The sequence below is a fragment of the Aspergillus chevalieri genome, chromosome 1 (genome assembly GCF_016861735.1).
Source record: "Aspergillus chevalieri M1 DNA, chromosome 1, nearly complete sequence".
Classification (NCBI taxonomy): domain Eukaryota; kingdom Fungi; phylum Ascomycota; class Eurotiomycetes; order Eurotiales; family Aspergillaceae; genus Aspergillus; species Aspergillus chevalieri.
Genome location: NC_057362.1, coordinates 1524351 through 1542158, shown reverse-complemented (window position 1 = coordinate 1542158; position 17808 = coordinate 1524351). Strand labels below are relative to the sequence as shown.

Genomic DNA, 17808 nt, shown 5'->3' with positions numbered 1-17808 from the left:
AGGTCCGTGTTATATAGGTCAGAGTAGCAAACGAATAAGGACCAAAGAAAGATAATGAAAAGAGATAGAAGAGACAAAGAGGGAAGAGTCGGATTAAATGACAGAAAACAAATGGATGCGCCTCGCTGAGAAGAGCAAATATAAATAAAATAAAAGGTCATTCGTAGTAAAATGCAGAATTATACGAAAAAAAAGTACAGTTGCAGTCGGTGTCGTCCAGCAGAGCCTCTTCCTTCCTTTTTCAGTCGCTCTTTTTCTCTTTCTCCCAACCACTCTTCTCTGCCTCTGTCAATAACTCTACTTCATACTGCACTCTCCCCCTTCATCTCATTTTCGTTTCTTTTTCCTCTCATTTTTTTTTTCTTTTTCTCTCCACTCGACGGATCTTTTTTTAAAACTTCCCACCACCAGCCAACGTGGTCCAATGATGACTGCAGTTGCGGTGCTGTCCTGCCCCCCGCCCCCTCCGCGACAAATACATCAAAAAGAATGATTGATCCATTATGAGACGATCTGAACGCCAGTCGATCTTGAAGATTCTGCAAGGAACATGTTTCAGCTGAGTCACCGCCGCGAAGGCAAAAGACCGCTTGTTTATTATGATGATGCTCTTAAGTCTATGTACACATTACTACTGTAAGCACAGTAGAGAATGTCTGCCAAACTCTTTTTCCACCGTTCCCTCTCGCTCTAACATGTCTCTCAGCCATTGCTTGGCATCGTCAACATCTTTGGCCCCAAACTTTATGATGACACAACCCCGTATTGACGCAGCAGTCCAAGTCAGCCTTGGTGATGCTGCTGGTGTTGTTTCCGCTTTCATGATTGACGGTGTTGTGTTGGATACCCCTCGGACCCGCGGAAGACTGGTGAATTCCTTCAGAAAGAAAAGCGCCAACGGATGAAAAACTGGCCCCCGGAGGACCAGGGTGCCAAATATCCCCAAATCATCCATTTCATCGCGATAGCTGTGCTCTAATGGTGACATGCCATCTAGGATGACGTTGTCCCGCAGCAAGAGCCTTTTCGGGGCCGCGTGGGCTGCGTTGGCGGGGAGAGTGCACCACACTTCATTGCGCCCTCTCCACTGGAAAAACTCCCATGCTTCTCCCCGTGCGGCCCTGCCTGCTGACAGCCAGTCTAGAAATGCCACGCTGGAGTGCTGCGGATGTACATGAAACGTTTGGCTTTGCTTATACGAACTCGCCTTGAATGGCTGTATAGGATCGGGCAGCAATAGCAGCGCTGCTCCCTCATCTATCGTGGCGGTGAGATTCTGCTCCGTGCAGAAGTCTTTCGATGGTGTTTTGTAGATTTTCGTACTTCCCTGCGTCAGAAGTGCTAGCCGTGCCTTGGGTCGGACCCTAACATGCATATCAACATGATCCCCAGCCACAAGTCCTCCTCCATAGGAGGACATGAAAATAATGGCGGCCTGACTGCTTGTCCGAACTGGGTGCGAGATGAGCCGCAAGGGGTATGTGGAGGAGAGGGTTGCGATCGAGGAGGATCGCTGGAATGCCTCGATATCGATCTCTCCGCCACCAACCGTGCGCCTGCGAGGGAGACTCGTTGTCATTGCGTTTCCATTGCCGTATAGTGCCATGGGATGCCCGTCATTATCTTATACTTTACCCTCATGAGCTCAAAATGACTACGACAGGCCCCGTTCACAGCCAATTGGCTCTCCTGGTCCCTCTGGAATGGTGACATCAAGTATGCCGTTTCCGGTGGTCCCGCGTTGGCCGATGGCCGAAAGCTTCTTCTCCATATTTTCCATGAAGATGGCCGAGATTGGCAAAATTCAAGAGCACTGGCCCATTGACCTGTGAGAGATTTGTGACATACGCCGTTCACGGCCCCTGGCATTGGTATGCTGCTGCAGCCCCGTGGCCCACCTCCGGCGTTGCGGCACCGAGCATCTTCCATAGTACGGAGTACTATCGGTCCACGAACCGTTCATATGCATGATTTATTGAATACAATCTTTCTTACTCTAAATATGTTACCAGCTTTTCCCGCTCTTTATTTTATTCTTTTTTTCTTTTGTTGGTGGTGACTGGAGACTATCCAATCGCTACCCAAGATGAACCTCGTTCCCCGAGAGGTACTGTCCACCGCATCGTCTACACAAAAGATTGTGAAGTTATTGGCTGACGGACAAGCTAGTTGGACAAACTTATCATCGCGCAAACCGGTCTCCTAGCCCAGCATCGATTGGCGAGGGGAGTGAAATTGAATGTTACTGAAGCTACAGTGCGATGTCCTTCACCTGTCCCAAGATGATATAAATAACGGCTAACATTCTGATAGGCATTGTTGTCGCATGTCCTTCATGAAGTAAAATTCTGATTTTCTTTTAATCAATTGACGTGCTAACCAATTGATCAGCTAATCCGCGATGGCACCCGCACAGTGGCACAGCTCATGTCTCTGGGAAAGCATATCCTAGGTCGCCGACATGTACTCCCCTCTGTCGTCACTCAGCTTCAAGTGCTGCAGGTTGAAGGAACCTTCACTACTGGAACTCATCTAGTGACGGTAGACCAACCGATCAGTTCTGCAGATGGAAACATAGAGCTTGCGCTCTACGGCAGCTTCATTTCTCCTCCATCCGAATCTATTTTCCCGGTATACGAAGACGCCGACTATGATCCGCACCTAGCACCAGGTGCGGTTGTCCCGGCCAACGTCGACAAGATTGAGCTTAATCCGGGGCGGAAAAGGACTAGAGTGCGCGTTACCAATAAAGGAGATAGGCCTATTCAGGTAAGTATCGCTGCCTCCACTTGTTATGGGCAATCCCTTGACGATGCTGTTCTTCTAGGTCGGATCGCATTTCCACTTCATCGAAACCAACCCTCAATTGGAGTTTGATCGCATCAAGGCGTACGGTTACCATTTAGATATACCGTCGGGAACCTCCGCACGATTCGAACCGGGCGAAACGAAGACAGTGACTTTGACTCAAATCAGCGGTCTTCAGACCATCAAGGGTGGAAGCAGCGTCGCAACTGGAACGATTGACATGTCGCATGTGAACGCCGTCCTTCGACGCCTCGAGGAAGAAGGTTTCCGACATGTCCCCGAAGATCCCCCATCAGACCCCAGCGTTATCCGCCCGTATACAATGGACAGGATGTCATATGCCATGATGTATGGACCAACAGTTGGTGATAAAATCCGTCTTGGCACAACAGATCTGTGGGTGAGGGTGGAAAAAGACTATACTGCGCATGGCGACGAGTGCACCTTTGGCGGCGGCAAGACTCTTCGGGATGGAATCGGTCAAGCTGCAGGTCGAGCAGACGACGAATGCGCGGATCTGATCATTGTCAATGCCCTGGTTATCGACTGGACTGGTATTTATAAGGCTGATATTGGTGTGAAGAACGGCATGATTGTGGCTATTGGAAAGGCCGGAAATCCTGACACCATGGACGGGGTCAATTCAAATCTGATTGTTGGATCGAACACGGACATTGTCGCTGCTGAGGGAAAGATTGTTACGGCTGGTGGAATTGATACGCATGTTCACTTTATCTGTCCCCAACAGGCCGATGAGTCGTTGGCCGCCGGAATTACTACCATGTTCGGTGGAGGTACGGGAGCAAGGTATGTACTCCATCATTCCCTAAAGTGCATTTTTGGCTCTTAGGCAGTGATAGCTGACTTGTACCTCTAGTACGGCTACTGTCGCGGCAAACTGTACTCCGAGTAAAACGTATATCCGTCAAATGATGCAGGCCCTGGATCATCTACCCGTCAACTATGGTGTGATTGGAAAAGGAAGTGATACTGGGAAGCCAGGTCTGCAGGACCAGTGTAATGCAGGTGTTGCTGGTTTAAAGCTGCATGAAGACTGGGGTTGTACGCCGTCAGCCATTGACACTTGCATTGGGTGGGTTTCCCATCACTATCCACTTGCATTATGCATTTTGTTAACGAAGTCATACAGCGTCTGCGAAGAATACGACATCCAGTGCCAGATCCACACTGACTCCCTGAACGAATCCGGCTTCGTCGAACGCACAGCAGCAGCATTCAAAGGCCGTACTGTCCACGCATATCACATTGAAGGCGCCGGTGGAGGTCACGCCCCAGATATGATCACCCTTGTCCAGCACACCAATATCCTTCCTAGCTCCACCAACCCAACCAAGCCATACACCTGCAACACAGTCGACGAACACCTCGATATGGTCATGTCCTGCCACCACCTGTCCAAGAACATCCCTGAAGACATCGCCTTCGCAGACAGCCGTATCCGCGCTGAAACCATTGAAGCTGAAGACATGCTCCACGACACAGGCGCTATCAGTATGATGTCTTCTGATTCCCAGGCAATGGGCCGCTGTGGTGAGGTTATCCTGCGGACTTGGAATACGGCGCATAAGAATAAGCAGCAGAGAGGTCCGCTCCCTGAGGATGATGATACTGGAGCAGATAACCACCGCATCAAGCGGTATGTCAGTAAATATACAATCAATCCTGCATTGGCGCAGGGTATTGGTCACATGGTGGGAAGTGTGGAAGTGGGTAAGATGGCGGATTTGGTGGTCTGGGAGCCGGCGAACTTTGGAACAAAGCCATTCTTGGTGCTGAAGAAGGGATTCATCGCTTCGGCACAGATGGTATGTCTCGTCATTTAGTTTGATAAAAACAGTTCAGCGCTAACAATTACAAAGGGAGATCCGAATGCTTCCATTTCTACCGTCCAGCCCATCATCACCAGGAAAATGTTTTCGGTGCGTTTCCCTGCCATTCATCCCAATGAACTCAGTTCCACTAACACTCTTGCAACTACAGCCCCTGAACCCCTCTTCCAGCGTCCTCTTCGTCTCCAGAGCTAGCGTCGAATCCGGCGTCATCGATTCGTACAATCTCCGGAAACAAATCGAATCAGTCAAGAACTGCCGCACCGTCACGAAGCATGATATGAAGTTCAATAATGCTACGCCACACATGGAGGTTGATCCGGAGTTATTTGTGAGTTCCCGGTCCTTGTTTCTAATATTTATAGAGGAGCAGGGCGCTAAGTGGTGATTTTGTAGACTGTCGTGGCGGATGGAAAGCAGTGCAAGGCTGGAGAAGTTACCAGTGTGCCACTGGGACAGCAGTGTTTCCTTTTCTGATCGTACTTACCTCTCTCCGTTATTCCGCTTTGGGTTATGGGTAAGAATGAGTATATGTAACCTTGATGACAGTTAATTATAATCACAAAAGCAATTGATTCATTCTTTATAGTATTCATGGCAAGCAAGTAATTCCAATAAACACCAATCTATGTCCTAAATAATCAGGAAATGCAATCGAAACAAACAGTCAATCAACCAAGTACAACAACGAAGACAGGACGGGCAGTCATTCGTCAATCATGATTATCGTCAATCTCATTTCTCCAAAGGTCTGATCGGGATCGGGATATGGAAACATAACAAGTAGTATAAAGTAGGGTATAATGGGCAAGCAAGTAGGCTTTATGAAAAAACAAAAAGAAAACAACCCAGTCCAGTGATAGTCAAAAGTCAAAAATCGTATGGGCTTCAATGGCGTTTGTATTTCTGTTCACACGTTAGCTCATTTTCGAGCGTATAAAAAAGATAATAAAACAGGGAAGGAACTTACATCCTCCATCCTCCGCCGATTTGCCGGATCCAACGTATTCCCGGCTCCCAACAATGTCTGCCCAACAGCTTTCGAAACCCCAATAGCCGGTCTAAGCACAACAGTCGGTGCACGCTTCCACACAGCCCTCGCAGCGGCTTTCGCGCTCCCGCTTTCAACGACTTCACCTGGGACAGCGACAATAGCGTCTCGAGCCAGTAATAGGTCGCGCTCTAGTCCGGTGAAGGCGCCGCGGAGGCCTTGAACTACGCCTACTGGTTGATCTGCGTAGAGAGAGATTTTCTTGGCTTCTTCTTCATCGAGGATGTCTTCCTCTGTTAATCCTGCTGCCGCGGAAGGAATTGGTTGCTGGGCTGCAGCGTTCTGGGTGGAGAGGAGGTCTTCTGCGCCTTGGAGGACGGTTTGAGTGCCAATGGCAAGTTTAGCGCCAAGTTTTACGAGTTCGTTTGATGTAGTCTTTGCGAAGGAGATAGCACCGCGTTGGATACTGCGGACAATGCGCCCGTCTTTCTGGTACTCGCGCATAGGCACCACCACGAGATCCTTCACGCCGCCACCGACATTGACGAGAGAGCGAATCGGGGCAAGACCGGCAAGGACGCCGGGCAGTTGGTTCCTCTTGACGTCAGGCATCCAGATGTCGTTGAGCGTTTGTCCAAGCTTATCAAATCCAGAGATCCCGTAGATGATCACATGGCGGAGGACCATGTCTGCGCCGTCCAGGACGAAGAAGTTCATGAACTCAGTTGTCCGACCAGACCGCAGACCGGCATAATCAACTCTCTTTGGCTTAAAATCCAGTTTTACAGGGACAGAATTGACCTCTGCCCGCTGCAAGAACGGGACCTCGCCTGGAGCAGGCGGCGTGCTGACGGCAGACTCATCCCTGAACTCGAAGAACCGACACAAGAAGTCCAAAGCATCTTGATCGACGTGCAGCCGAAGAGGGAGAATAGTAGCCTTCAAGACGATTTCCGATGCAGAAAGCTCGGGAACTGGTTTGACCGTCAAGATCTCCAAGTGGATCATGCTTGTCCCACTTTCCTTCTCGCCAGCTTCGTGCATGTAGGTAGCAAACTTCTTCCATGTCGAAGTAGGAACGTGGTCGAAGATTGTTAGGTCATTGACACGCACGTCCAACGAGCTTTGCGTCTCTTCTGAATCGGGCGGGAAGACAACAAAATCCGCGCAAATACCCTTCAACTCAAACGTCATCTTGTGGTACTTGCTCCGAGACAAACGCAGTTTCTTTCCTCGTATTGAGGGTGATCGGCTCTGTCGCGCTGTCGCCCCGGTCATAGTCGTTGTCGTTGCATAACTACCCGTTTCGCTGACGAGATCATCGATGTTTCGATTGATATCGCCACGAATATCTCGCGGGTCCTTGTTCGCGGGGATGCCAATATAAATTGAATTGAAAAGGCAATCGCCAATCACCGACTCTTCCTCTTCTTCGAGCGCAGGGGACGCTCGACTACCACCAGTCCTAGCACGTCTTTCCGACGCTTTCTTCTCCACATCCTTGACGGCCTTGGAAATCGTATCCCGCGTCCGCTGCCAATCATACCCGTCAAACAAGTTCCAGATAACATGAGCGTCCCGGACCTTAACCCGCAGAGGACTCCTCTGGAGCTTCGAGTCATTTGAAAGCCCATACGTATTTTGCGTCGAGTCCCACCGATGCGCCGTACCACCAACTGCGGACTTCTTGGCAAAATGGTCGCTCTGGAAATCAAGCTCAGAGAAACTAGACGAAACCTCGTATTGTGAATGGAAACTGTCGAGAAGATCTTCGGAGTCGGAAGCGGCCGTAGGCGAGTCCGTCATGCCGGCAAACTCATCGGTATCAGAGCCCGATTTGACTGGGTAGAAATCGCTCACGTATTCGAGCTCGTCCTCTATTTCCCCTCGTCCGTGATCTTCCCCAATAGGAACAGGATCAGAGACACCCTCCGGCCGAGTAGTTATCGTGTCAGTCTCAAAAGCATCCCCTGAGAATGACGCCAACATGTCCTGAATTGGCATGACCTCTGTCCGGTACTTAACAGCCTCAGTTTGAGGTATCGGGGGCTGAAGGCCATTTGCGATGCTTATCAAGGTCTGTGTCGAGTCGGCACAAGTCTCAAGAATCAATAGATCATCTCTGAGCTCCACGTCGATTGATTTTGTCCCGTCGTCGCCTGAGGTCAATAACTTCACGGTAGCCGTGGCTGACGAGATCGATGAGACAGGAACAAATCCCATATCGATCAAGGATCGGACTTGGGTGCTCTGTGGAACGGCAGATCTAGCCCGGGATACATTGTCGGTGTACCCCACATTCTGCACATCATCAATGACCATAATCGACGCCTTTCGGAGATCTAATGTCGCATCAGAGGACTCGGGACCATGGATGGTGCCGGAAAACTTGGCGTTTGTAAGCACAACCAAGCCCCTCGCTGGCGTGTTACGAGGATTGAGGCCAATGACGCAGTCTCGCAAATCAAGTGCTAGCCTGGTAGGCTTAACAGGCCCTTTTGGACTGTCAGGTCCTATAGGAGACTTGTTAAATGCATGATGAGACTCCTGTGCCTCTGCAAGATTGGCCAGTGAGTTCGCCATGTTACTAGCAACATCACCCCGTGTCATGTCCTCGCTGAACCCGAGGAATGCCATCACAGACGGAATGGTATACTCCGCCCGCAGATTATGCAGCTTGATCTTGACAGCAGGTTCCATCTCATCTGCAATAAAACGAGCCATTAGAACAGGAAGTAATGTGTGATCCTGGCTCCCCCTGCTCAACGGCAACGCTTCACCAAGGAGCTCCTCTTCGCCATTTCTGATGATTCCCATTGTCCCAATCTGAGCAGAAATCAGGGAAGGGATACTGATATAAGCAGCCTCGGCGTTACGGAGGTGAGCGGAAATATCCCCGACTTGGCCGCCAACGTGTACCTGGCTTTCGACTTCCTTAACCAGAGCAAGGATAAACAGTCCTGGGCGGTCATCCTCTGGAAAGTACTTGGCCATACTCGAGAACCTGCCCAACTCATTGCCGAGTTGAGAAATTGAGTTGAGGTCTTTGATCTGAGAAACGACAGTCTTCATTTCGGCAACCGTCACACGAAGAACAGAACCCTGTCGTCGTTGTCGGAATAACGTATCCAACATAATATCATCATCCTCATCATACTTGTCCTTGGATGGGGTAATCAGCGCCAGCAGACGGTCCAAATCGACTTCCTTCGGAGTGAATAAGTATTCGACCCTGATGTTCGTTAAGCTGACCTTCGCAGGTGCATCCTGGGAGCCATCAATGAGGAATGGTCCGCTCAGCTTTGCTTTGTCGACTTGGACCCCAATGCCTTCGGACCTGCTGACCATTTTGAGAGCCGTGGATCTTAGTTTGAGACAATGGCTTTCTCCAACAACATCTAGCACAATACCACCCACGCGAGCATTGACCTTCCAGGGCGTAGAGTGATCTGGTTCCACACTGGCAGGCGGAGGCGCCGTCTCGAAATGCACCCCACGAGGCCTTTTGGGTGGTGGCGGTTCTTGCTTAGTACCCTTCACGGTTGAGACAGACGAAATAGAGCTTCCCAGTTCTAAAATCGTACTCAAACCACCCAAAAAACCAAAGACTTCCTCTAAGCGTTGGATATTGAAATTAACCAGCAGCGGAAGCGTGGTCAAATTGATTCTTGCAGAATCGGGAGATTTGCTTAGAAAAAGAGAGATTTCACCATGCGTGGGCGCCATAATATCTCGTGTGGATTCTCGCATCTTCAGGCTCTCATCAAACGAGATCAGGCTATCCGAAGCAAAACCTAGCGTGAACTTGGAAATGTCGAGGTGCAAGTTTGTGGTGTCTTTCTCCATAGCGAAGCGAGCCTGTAGGCCAGATGCTGCAGCTTGCAGGACGATATCTTCGATGGATGGACCAAATGACTGCGATGAGTTCAACCCAGTGCCATCAGCAGGATAAGCGTGTCCGTGCAAATGCTCGACGAACTTGATAGACAACTTCTTGAGAGAGAGGTTGATCGCTTGTCTGCCCTGTGGCTGTTCTGATTGATGGCCTTTCTTAGGAGGTTGTGGTTGTTTTTCACTACTAGCAAAGGCCTGAACGACCTTTTGGCCCATCTTGGTGAGAAGCCAGCCAGTAGCAATGTCGAATTGCAAGTCCACGGAGAAAACTTCGACCGCGATCGTTTTATGCTCATCGTGTAAGTCGGGACACGGTTCCCCTGGGCGGCGCGAAGTCCCCGGACGATGACGCGTAGAGTCATAGATCCTCGAAGTAAGAAGGTCATCTTCAACTCTAGACTCTCGCAAGTCGGCCGTGGATTCTTCCAAATCCTCGTAGGTGTCTCTGCGTGACTCTGCTGGCGTGTCTTCTCCACCCTCGGTGCTTTTTTCAACAGACGGAATCCAGATCAACACCTGATCAGCGCTGAAAAACCTCTTCGCCACGCCAGTGACCTTGGTCAACTCCGGAGTCGATTGGCCGAGTCCCTTTTCAGTCGTTTCAGACCGTGCCTCAAGGTTAATCTGCTCCTGGGCCTGTGTGAACGGTCCTGGTTGACCACTAAGTTTTGGTGTGGAGACTGATTCCTCCTGTTCCTCACGACTGGCCGCCTCTCGAACAGGGTTAGGTCTAAATACAGTCGATTCTGAATCCCATGCCCCGGGCATGGCAGGCATGAAACTCCTCGAGCCTGATCCTTGGCTAATAGCGCTCATGTACATGCTCTGCGCCTCTTCATGGCTGAAAAATTTGGACTCTGAGAGGTCTCCATTGGAAGAGCTGGGATGTGAGCCTGTGCTGCCAGCTTCAGATGGGGGTGAAGAAGTATGAGATGGAGGCTGCTCCTCGGGGTATCCGTCAGTGAGCGAAGAATCGGAGAGATGAGGAAGCTCAGAAAATCCCGTGCGGTGTACTGCACTGTCAGTAATTCCGAGACCAGCCTGGCTATCATGCACAGAGCCGTGGGCATCAGGTGCCCATTCGTGGCTCGCGGACATTCCTGCTGCGGTCCCCGGTTCCCCTAAATCAGATTCCCGCGGCATGCTTTCAGAGAAGTGTAGCTGCGGACTTGGAGGGCATGAAGTAGTCTCACTATCCGTATACCGTTGCTCTCCTCTCGGCCATGGGCGTGATGCGCCTTCAATATCATCATCGTCGTATTGAGTATTAATAACCGAATCGAGATAATCTGGATTATCCAATATTCCATCATCCGCAAGGTTCTGCAAGTCTTGAAGATATCGATCACCTTTACCATCACCCTCCGAATCTGCATCCGAAAATCGACCATCGTAGGTATATGTAGATGCTTCCATTTGCGGTGCAGTCGGTCTTGGTGTTCCTGGCTGCTCCGGTTCTTCCTCCTGCGACTCGTTCCGTGTTTCGAAGATGGTCGACCGCGTCATGGCCAGATTTGAATTACCCGATGATTCGGAAAGCGGAGGAGAGGGAGCTCTGCTGGGAAGCTGACTCGACTTTGACTGCGTCATTTCATCCGGGGTGAGGGAAGCGGCAAATCGAGAATAGTTTGAGAAAATGACAGGGTCAGATACCAAAATCATGTTGATATCAGACACCAAGATCGCCCTCTTTCCTTCTGTTCGAGCATGGGAGGCATCGTCAGATGAAGTCATCGAAACCCCATCCACCTTGACCTCCCGCACACTCAGCACAGCAGTCACCAAGTCCGGCTCCTCCTCAGGTTGTCTCTTAGCCGGCCCATCCTGCTTCAACTCCATATCAACTCGTATAGCAATATCATTGACCCTGACCTGCAGTCGATCTGCAATCCCCTTCAGAAAAGCCGCAACAAAGCTAGGCAAAGACAGACTCTCATTCCCCAGCCCCAGCTCCTCCTCATCATCACTTAACGATGTTGACGACCGCTGTTGGAGCACCTGAGACCGCGACGAGATAGCCGCCTGTAACTCATCTTTCTCCTCCTTAGGCTCCGTCTCCAAGAACGACTGGGCGAGATCGGTCGGTGTGGGAAGGATTTGGTCATCAGTAGCATCCTGGGCGGTCGTCGAGAGTTTCCGATCATGATATGACGGTTTTGTTTCCTCCGACAGTATTCTTAAATGTACTTCAATCCCGCTAGCTTCGCAAACAATACCACTGCTATAGATATCGGCGGGGACGGTGATTTTGAGGAACCGGACGCGAGCGCTGAGCAGCTCACTCGAAGGAGGAAGATGTAAAAAGCTAGCTAGTTTCTGCAATCGTATCAGCTCCATCCTCCGCTCTTTTAATGCTCTTGACAAGGGCTACCTCTAATCTCAACCCAATATCCCGTAGTTCCACCGTACTCCTCTGTCCCCAACGGATGCCCAGACTATCCAAGTCCAAGGCCTCGGTATCGACCAGCTCCAGCCTCGACAGAGCATATCGGAGCAACCGCTTCTGAAAAAACGAAGGTAAAAAGGAAGCCATCTTGGGCGACGAGCAGAGCCGACCGGGGACTCATTTAGACATTCTCAGATGTCATCGGGGAAGGAACATAATACTATTAAAAAATAGAAAAAAAAAAAACAACGTGATATATAAACAAGGGAGCACAGCGACTCCTTCTTTCTTCTGTATGTATTCCCGTAGGAACAGTGTCTTTGTTTGTTTGGGAAATGTGAAAGAGGAAGAAAAAGGAAAGAGAGGGTGTTGTTTCTTTTCCCCAGAGATGGAGGAGAGGAGATGACGTCCCGAATGGCGATCAACCGCCGCCGACTGAGAGTCAGGCGGAGGGTCAAATCGCACCCCGACAACTCACACGCCGAAGTCAGTAACTTGTCCAGGGAATGCGACGAATGTGTTCTCTTGTGTTAGACTAATATGAGTTGTTTAATCTCTATGTTTTGTAAATGCCCCGAAAACAGGCGCCGTGATGTAGTCGATTACACTGCTATGTGTATCTAGGCACGACTCTAGATATGCTACTGCAACGTTCTTACAGGGGTAACTAATAAGCATTGCTTTAAACGTCGGATTAACTATTCTGGGTATACTGTTTACGATCATGTCAAGGTTCCAGTATCTCACGCCAGATAAAGAACAATAATTATGGCATTACTCCGCTCGGGATATATACCCGAAATCAATCATCAATGTCCTCCTCAGCAAACTCCAGAACAATCCACTCGCAAAATTTCTCAAAGTCCCTATACCACTCTTGCAAACGAGCAGCCTTGGTCCCGTCGCCCAGCATACCGTCACGAATGTCCGCTAGCCACTCGGGCGTCGTCTGATCCTCATAACAACTCCATCGGATCGAATTTTCCACCATTGTGGCCAGTCCCGTGAGACCCATGTTATCCAACCCCTGCAGAGCCTGCCAGAAGTCATGCGTCAACCCGTTCCGGCCGTGACCTAGAATCGCAGGGTCGTCGTTGCAGAGCGCGACCGACACGCCGCGAGACAACAGAGCGGGAAGGGGGTGGGTTTGAATCGTGGGAGTGAGTCGAAGAATCTCGTTCGAGATGGGACAGCATTCGACAAGGATGCGCTTTTCCTTAATTAGGTCAACAAGTAAGGGGTGCTTGAACAGCGAGAATCCGTGTCCAATCCTTCGGGTACCCAGCAGGACAGCATCAAAGAGGTTGTTGTCCGTACTATCCCCGTCACCCAAGCACTCTCCTGCATGGAAGAAGAAGGGCAATTCCACCTCCTCTTCCACACACTGCTTTCGGAACCAGAACAGGATGGGGACGAGGTCGACCAGCGTTCGTCCTTGATCCTCCTGTCCAACCACATCAAATCCACAAATAAGGTCTGGGAAGGTCTGCTTGGTCTCGATGCATTGTTTCATACTGTCAGTAATCATCTTGTTGGATAACGTGCGAAGGGTAGTCCAGATAATCCTCGCTCCGTAGAAATTCTTTCCCTCTTCGGTGGATTGGAATTTCCCAATTTCATCCTTGAAGACACGACACCATTCAATATAGTCCGGCTCGGGCGTCTCACTTCCTTCACGTCTATATTCGAAGACGAACGCGGCTCGGAAATCTACGTATCGGATACCATCAGCCGCGAGCTGTCCCAACAAACGACGCAGACACGCACGGAAAATGGGTTCGTATTGGACAATCGAGTTGATGACGGGGAATGTGCGACGAAAGATGGCCCAGATGGCATCGACTCCATGGTAGTGGTAGAATGAATGCCCAGGTGTCAAAACGCATCGACTCCTCAGCCAGGTTCGGAAGCCCGCTTCTCCTCCGTTTGGAAATGACGCAGCAGCCGCATGAATATCAATCAACGAGGAAGGCTTGTATTTCTCAGACCAAACCGGTTCTTCTCCGGCCTTTGTCGGCGATGACACATACCGGAAGTAAAACGGCGCCTCATCGAAATCCTTTTGTGACCGCAACGGCTGAGGAGCCCATAGATGAATTCCTGGCGTAGAGAAGGCCTGGTCGATTAAGAAATCTATGTCGAACATAGCATCGAGATGGGCATGAAGCAATGAGCCCTTGGGCATGCACTGAACGATTTTCCAGAGCTTGGTCTTTTCCATCCGGTTTCTGGCCAGATGGAACATGACTCCCGGGTATAAAATCTCATCCGCTTGATGAGCGGTCTCGTTGTCGTCCCTGGGGTCGTTGAGTTCCTTCGACCAGACCTGCCTCCGCTCGCGGGCGCGAATCTTGGAGACGATTCGACATGCTCTGTCGGCGATGGGGGATAGGGATTTTCGGAGGTTGGCATCTGTATAGAATAAGAATGATTAGATTACACCATCTCGAGAGGGAAAGTCAGAAGGAGCGGCTGTATTTGATGATGTTGCTGACCATGACGTTGTTTCTGTTCCTGGGCGATCAAGGAACTGCGACCATTCAGATACTTCTGAATAAAGGGATCCTCAACCTGAGGAATACCCTCTTCCAACTCCCAATCTGCGTCCATGGCTGCGATAATGATAGTGTACTAGTGCAAGTGACAACCTATGGATCACATTGCTTTTTGTCAATCCTTCTTGCTGGGCCGGATAAGGTTGAAGGAAGCTGGAAAAGACCCGCCGGATGGAGGAGGCAGAAGTAAGCTTGATCACGTTTATCTGCAGGGTACAACATGTACAACATGTGCAGACTAGAGCATTAGAAGTCAGAATCACTGCACACCACAGAATAATTATTACTGCTAGTTACGTACTCAGTTGGATCAAATCGAAAACGGTCATCTGGCATAGCCATGATGAGCACGTGCCCGATCTACTTGCAACGAACAATGTTGCATTGTTATCTTGGCTCATGCTTGTACTCAAGTCTAACCCCTCGGACTACGCCGTATGAACCTCAGCCCATACACTCTGGAGATGGGGCATAAAACAGCCCCGGGAAACTAAATAGACAAGCATATCTCAATTGATACCTGTCAACCGCGTGAACGCGTCGAATTCCAGATCTCTTATCAGCGTTATTAAACCACGGAAAGCTCCGTCTGTTAGCTTCGGCTGAACATTTCCTATCTGGGAAGCACTTTAATATATTTTTCTTTTCCCCTTCGCCTCCAGACGACTCTATCTACGCTTACTCGCACTGGGTACTTCGTAGAGTCTCTTGATATTCCCTTACAGATAACCCAATAATCCAGTAATCCATCCTCGTATCTTAATGCCGTATGACTGTGTAACTATGCACTGCTACTTCATGCGGAGAATCAAAGTCGGGGCGTCTCCGACAGTGGCAAGTATCCAGTCCCGGTATGCGGTTTAACACTTGAGGGAAGGTCCCTGATCGTCTTATCGTGGTAGTAAAAAAAAAAAAAAAGAGCCCGGATGGTCCGTGATACACACTGAAAAAAATAAAAAAAAAAACCCTCTCGGTTTCTCCGTTATCATTCCGGTTGTTTCTTTCCTTCTCCTCTTTTCTTTCTTCTTATCCATCATGCCCTAGGCCCAGAAATCGACCTTTTCGCCCGATAGACCGGGAATGGAGCAAGCCAGGACGGAGGCAATTCATGCATTTATTCCCCGAATTAAACAGGGTATATACTTCCTATCAGTGGCGACTATCTCTCATCTGAGATATCTTGGACACACAGACACAGAATTGATAAACTGCCGCAGGACCGGCAGCTCACAGTTCGACACGTGAGAAAATGGCAGACCACGCCACCAAGCAGAAGCAAGAAGGAACGATGAACTCTCAAATCCATACCGAACCGGTCACGCAACCTGAGCCCCAACCCCAACAGCACATCCAACCGGTGGACGAAAAAGCCCACGGCGAGGAAGTCGGCTACACCAAGGACGGGACCACCTGGGAGCAAAACGCAGGCAAAATCCCAAGCCAAAGCGACGAGGATGGCGAAGTGATCTCCAAACCGTGGTATCATCGCTGGCTGCGACACTGGAAGCATGTCGCCTACGCGGTCATCTGGCTCTTGTTCACCGGGTGAGTTCTTACTTCCGGGGGCAGACAGAGCAGCGGTAAGAATGGAGAAAAGAAGCAGACTCATGCGTATGATAGATGGTGGATAGCCAGTCTCATCTTGCACCGACATGACAAGAACTGGGTTATCCCGTTCCTGCTCTACCTCGCCATCACACTGCGGATTATCTTCTTCTACGTCCCCGTCTCCATCATCACGCGACCAGCGTTCTATGTCTGGAAACGCACAGCTAGACCCCTCGTCCGCGTTATCCCCGAGAAACTGCGAACCCCAGCCGCAGCGCTCCTCACCATCGCGGTAATCCTAATCGGCTCCTTCGCCTCGCCCGAATCCGCAGATAACACGCGCGACAACCGCGCCGTCAGTCTTTTTGGCCTGGTCGTGTGCATTTTCAGTCTCTGGATCACCTCGCGGGACCGCAGCCGAATCAACTGGCACACGGTAATCGTGGGTATGCTGGTGCAGTTCATCATTGCGCTGTTCGTCCTGCGCACCACGGCCGGCTACGACATCTTCAATTTCATCTCGACGCTCGCGCGCGAACTCCTCGAGTTCTCAACGCAAGGCACCGACTTCCTAACTACAAATGGCTTCGCCGCAGACCACAGCGGTTGGTTCATCCCCGGCGTTATCTCAGCCATTATTTTCTTCGTCTCCTTTGTCCAGCTGCTGTACTACTTCCACATCATCCAGTGGTTTATTGTCAAATTCGCTGCATTCTTCTTCTGGAGCATGCGAGTATCCGGCGCGGAGGCCGTTGTCGCAGCTGCATCGCCTTTCATCGGACAGGGCGAATCCGCAATGCTCATCAAGCCATTTGTCGCGCATCTCACCATGGCTGAAATCCACCAAGTCATGTGTTCCGGTTTCGCTACCATCGCAGGCTCCCTGCTCGTCTCCTTCATCGGCATGGGCATCAGTTCTCAAGCCCTCATCTCGTCTTGTGTGATGAGTATCCCAGCTTCATTAGCAGCGTCCAAACTACGCTGGCCCGAGACCGAAGGAGAAACCATCACCGCCGGCCGTGTGGTTATTCCCGAGGACCCCGAGGAAGAGCGGCCCGCGAACGCATTGCATGCATTTGCCAACGGCGCGTGGATGGGGATCAAGATTGCGGGTCTCATGAGCGCTACTCTACTGTGTATTATTTCGCTCATTGGCCTCATAGACGGCCTCCTAACCTGGTGGGGTCGCTATATCAATATCAATGAGCCGACATTGACGCTCGAGTTAATTGTTGGGTACATTTGTTACCCCATTGCGTTCCTTCTGGGTGTTTCTCGCGATGGCGATGACATTCTAAAGGTTGGGCAGTTGATTGGGCTCAAGTTGATTTCGGTAAGTATCTTTCTGTCTCATATTATGAGAGATCGTGCGTATTAATAGCTGCAGAATGAATTCGTCGCCTACGAGCACCTTCAGAAATACGAGGAATATTCGCATCTTTCTGCACGCTCTCGCGTCATTGCTACTTATGCCCTGTGCGGTTTTGCAAACATCGGCTCTCTGGGTAACCAGATTGGTGTGCTGGCTCAGATCGCTCCGTCGCGTGCTGGTGATGTCTCGCGCGTTGCTATCAGTGCTATGTTGACCGGAGCGGTTAGCACTTTTACTAGTGCCGCGATTGCAGGGCTATTGATCACCGATGAGCAACAGTATATCTCATCATAGGTATAAGTATATTTATTATTGTTGTAACAGATATGTATCTTGTTTTGCATCACCTCGAAAAGGCGTTGGGTTGTTGTTTCGGGGATTTTTCATTGATAACAGCAATGTGG

At 50.2% G+C, this 17808-nt stretch overlaps 5 protein-coding genes across 5 annotated transcripts; 2 read left to right on the top strand and 3 right to left on the bottom strand.

Annotated features, from left to right (window-relative positions):
- Window positions 1-631: 631 nt before the first annotated feature.
- Window positions 632-1579, bottom strand: ACHE_10552S (urease accessory protein UreD; the record flags this gene model as incomplete). Its single annotated transcript, XM_043280542.1, has 1 exon — window positions 632-1579. The coding sequence occupies one exon, from the start codon at window positions 1577-1579 to the stop codon at window positions 632-634; it is 948 nt and encodes a 315-aa protein (XP_043131672.1).
- A 507-nt stretch (window positions 1580-2086) lies between these two features.
- URE1_1 (urease) lies at window positions 2087-5135 on the top strand (the record flags this gene model as incomplete). Its single annotated transcript, XM_043280531.1, has 10 exons — window positions 2087-2107; window positions 2170-2256; window positions 2314-2340; window positions 2392-2769; window positions 2828-3615; window positions 3686-3901; window positions 3959-4634; window positions 4689-4748; window positions 4810-4989; window positions 5055-5135. The coding sequence occupies 10 exons, from the start codon at window positions 2087-2089 to the stop codon at window positions 5133-5135; spliced, it is 2514 nt and encodes an 837-aa protein (XP_043131671.1).
- Window positions 5136-5546: 411 nt separating this feature from the next.
- atg2 (putative autophagy regulatory protein Atg2) lies at window positions 5547-12076 on the bottom strand (the record flags this gene model as incomplete). Its single annotated transcript, XM_043280520.1, has 3 exons — window positions 5547-5564; window positions 5629-11859; window positions 11915-12076. The coding sequence occupies 3 exons, from the start codon at window positions 12074-12076 to the stop codon at window positions 5547-5549; spliced, it is 6411 nt and encodes a 2136-aa protein (XP_043131670.1).
- Window positions 12077-12731: 655 nt separating this feature from the next.
- ACHE_10549S (putative CECR1 family adenosine deaminase) lies at window positions 12732-14539 on the bottom strand (the record flags this gene model as incomplete). Its single annotated transcript, XM_043280508.1, has 2 exons — window positions 12732-14341; window positions 14425-14539. 2 exons carry the CDS (start codon window positions 14537-14539, stop codon window positions 12732-12734), a joined length of 1725 nt encoding a protein of 574 aa, XP_043131669.1.
- A 1194-nt stretch (window positions 14540-15733) lies between these two features.
- On the top strand, window positions 15734-17698 carry ACHE_10548A (NupC/NupG family nucleoside CNT transporter; the record flags this gene model as incomplete). Its single annotated transcript, XM_043280497.1, has 3 exons — window positions 15734-16029; window positions 16105-17365; window positions 17420-17698. 3 exons carry the CDS (start codon window positions 15734-15736, stop codon window positions 17696-17698), a joined length of 1836 nt encoding a protein of 611 aa, XP_043131668.1.
- Window positions 17699-17808: the final 110 nt, after the last annotated feature.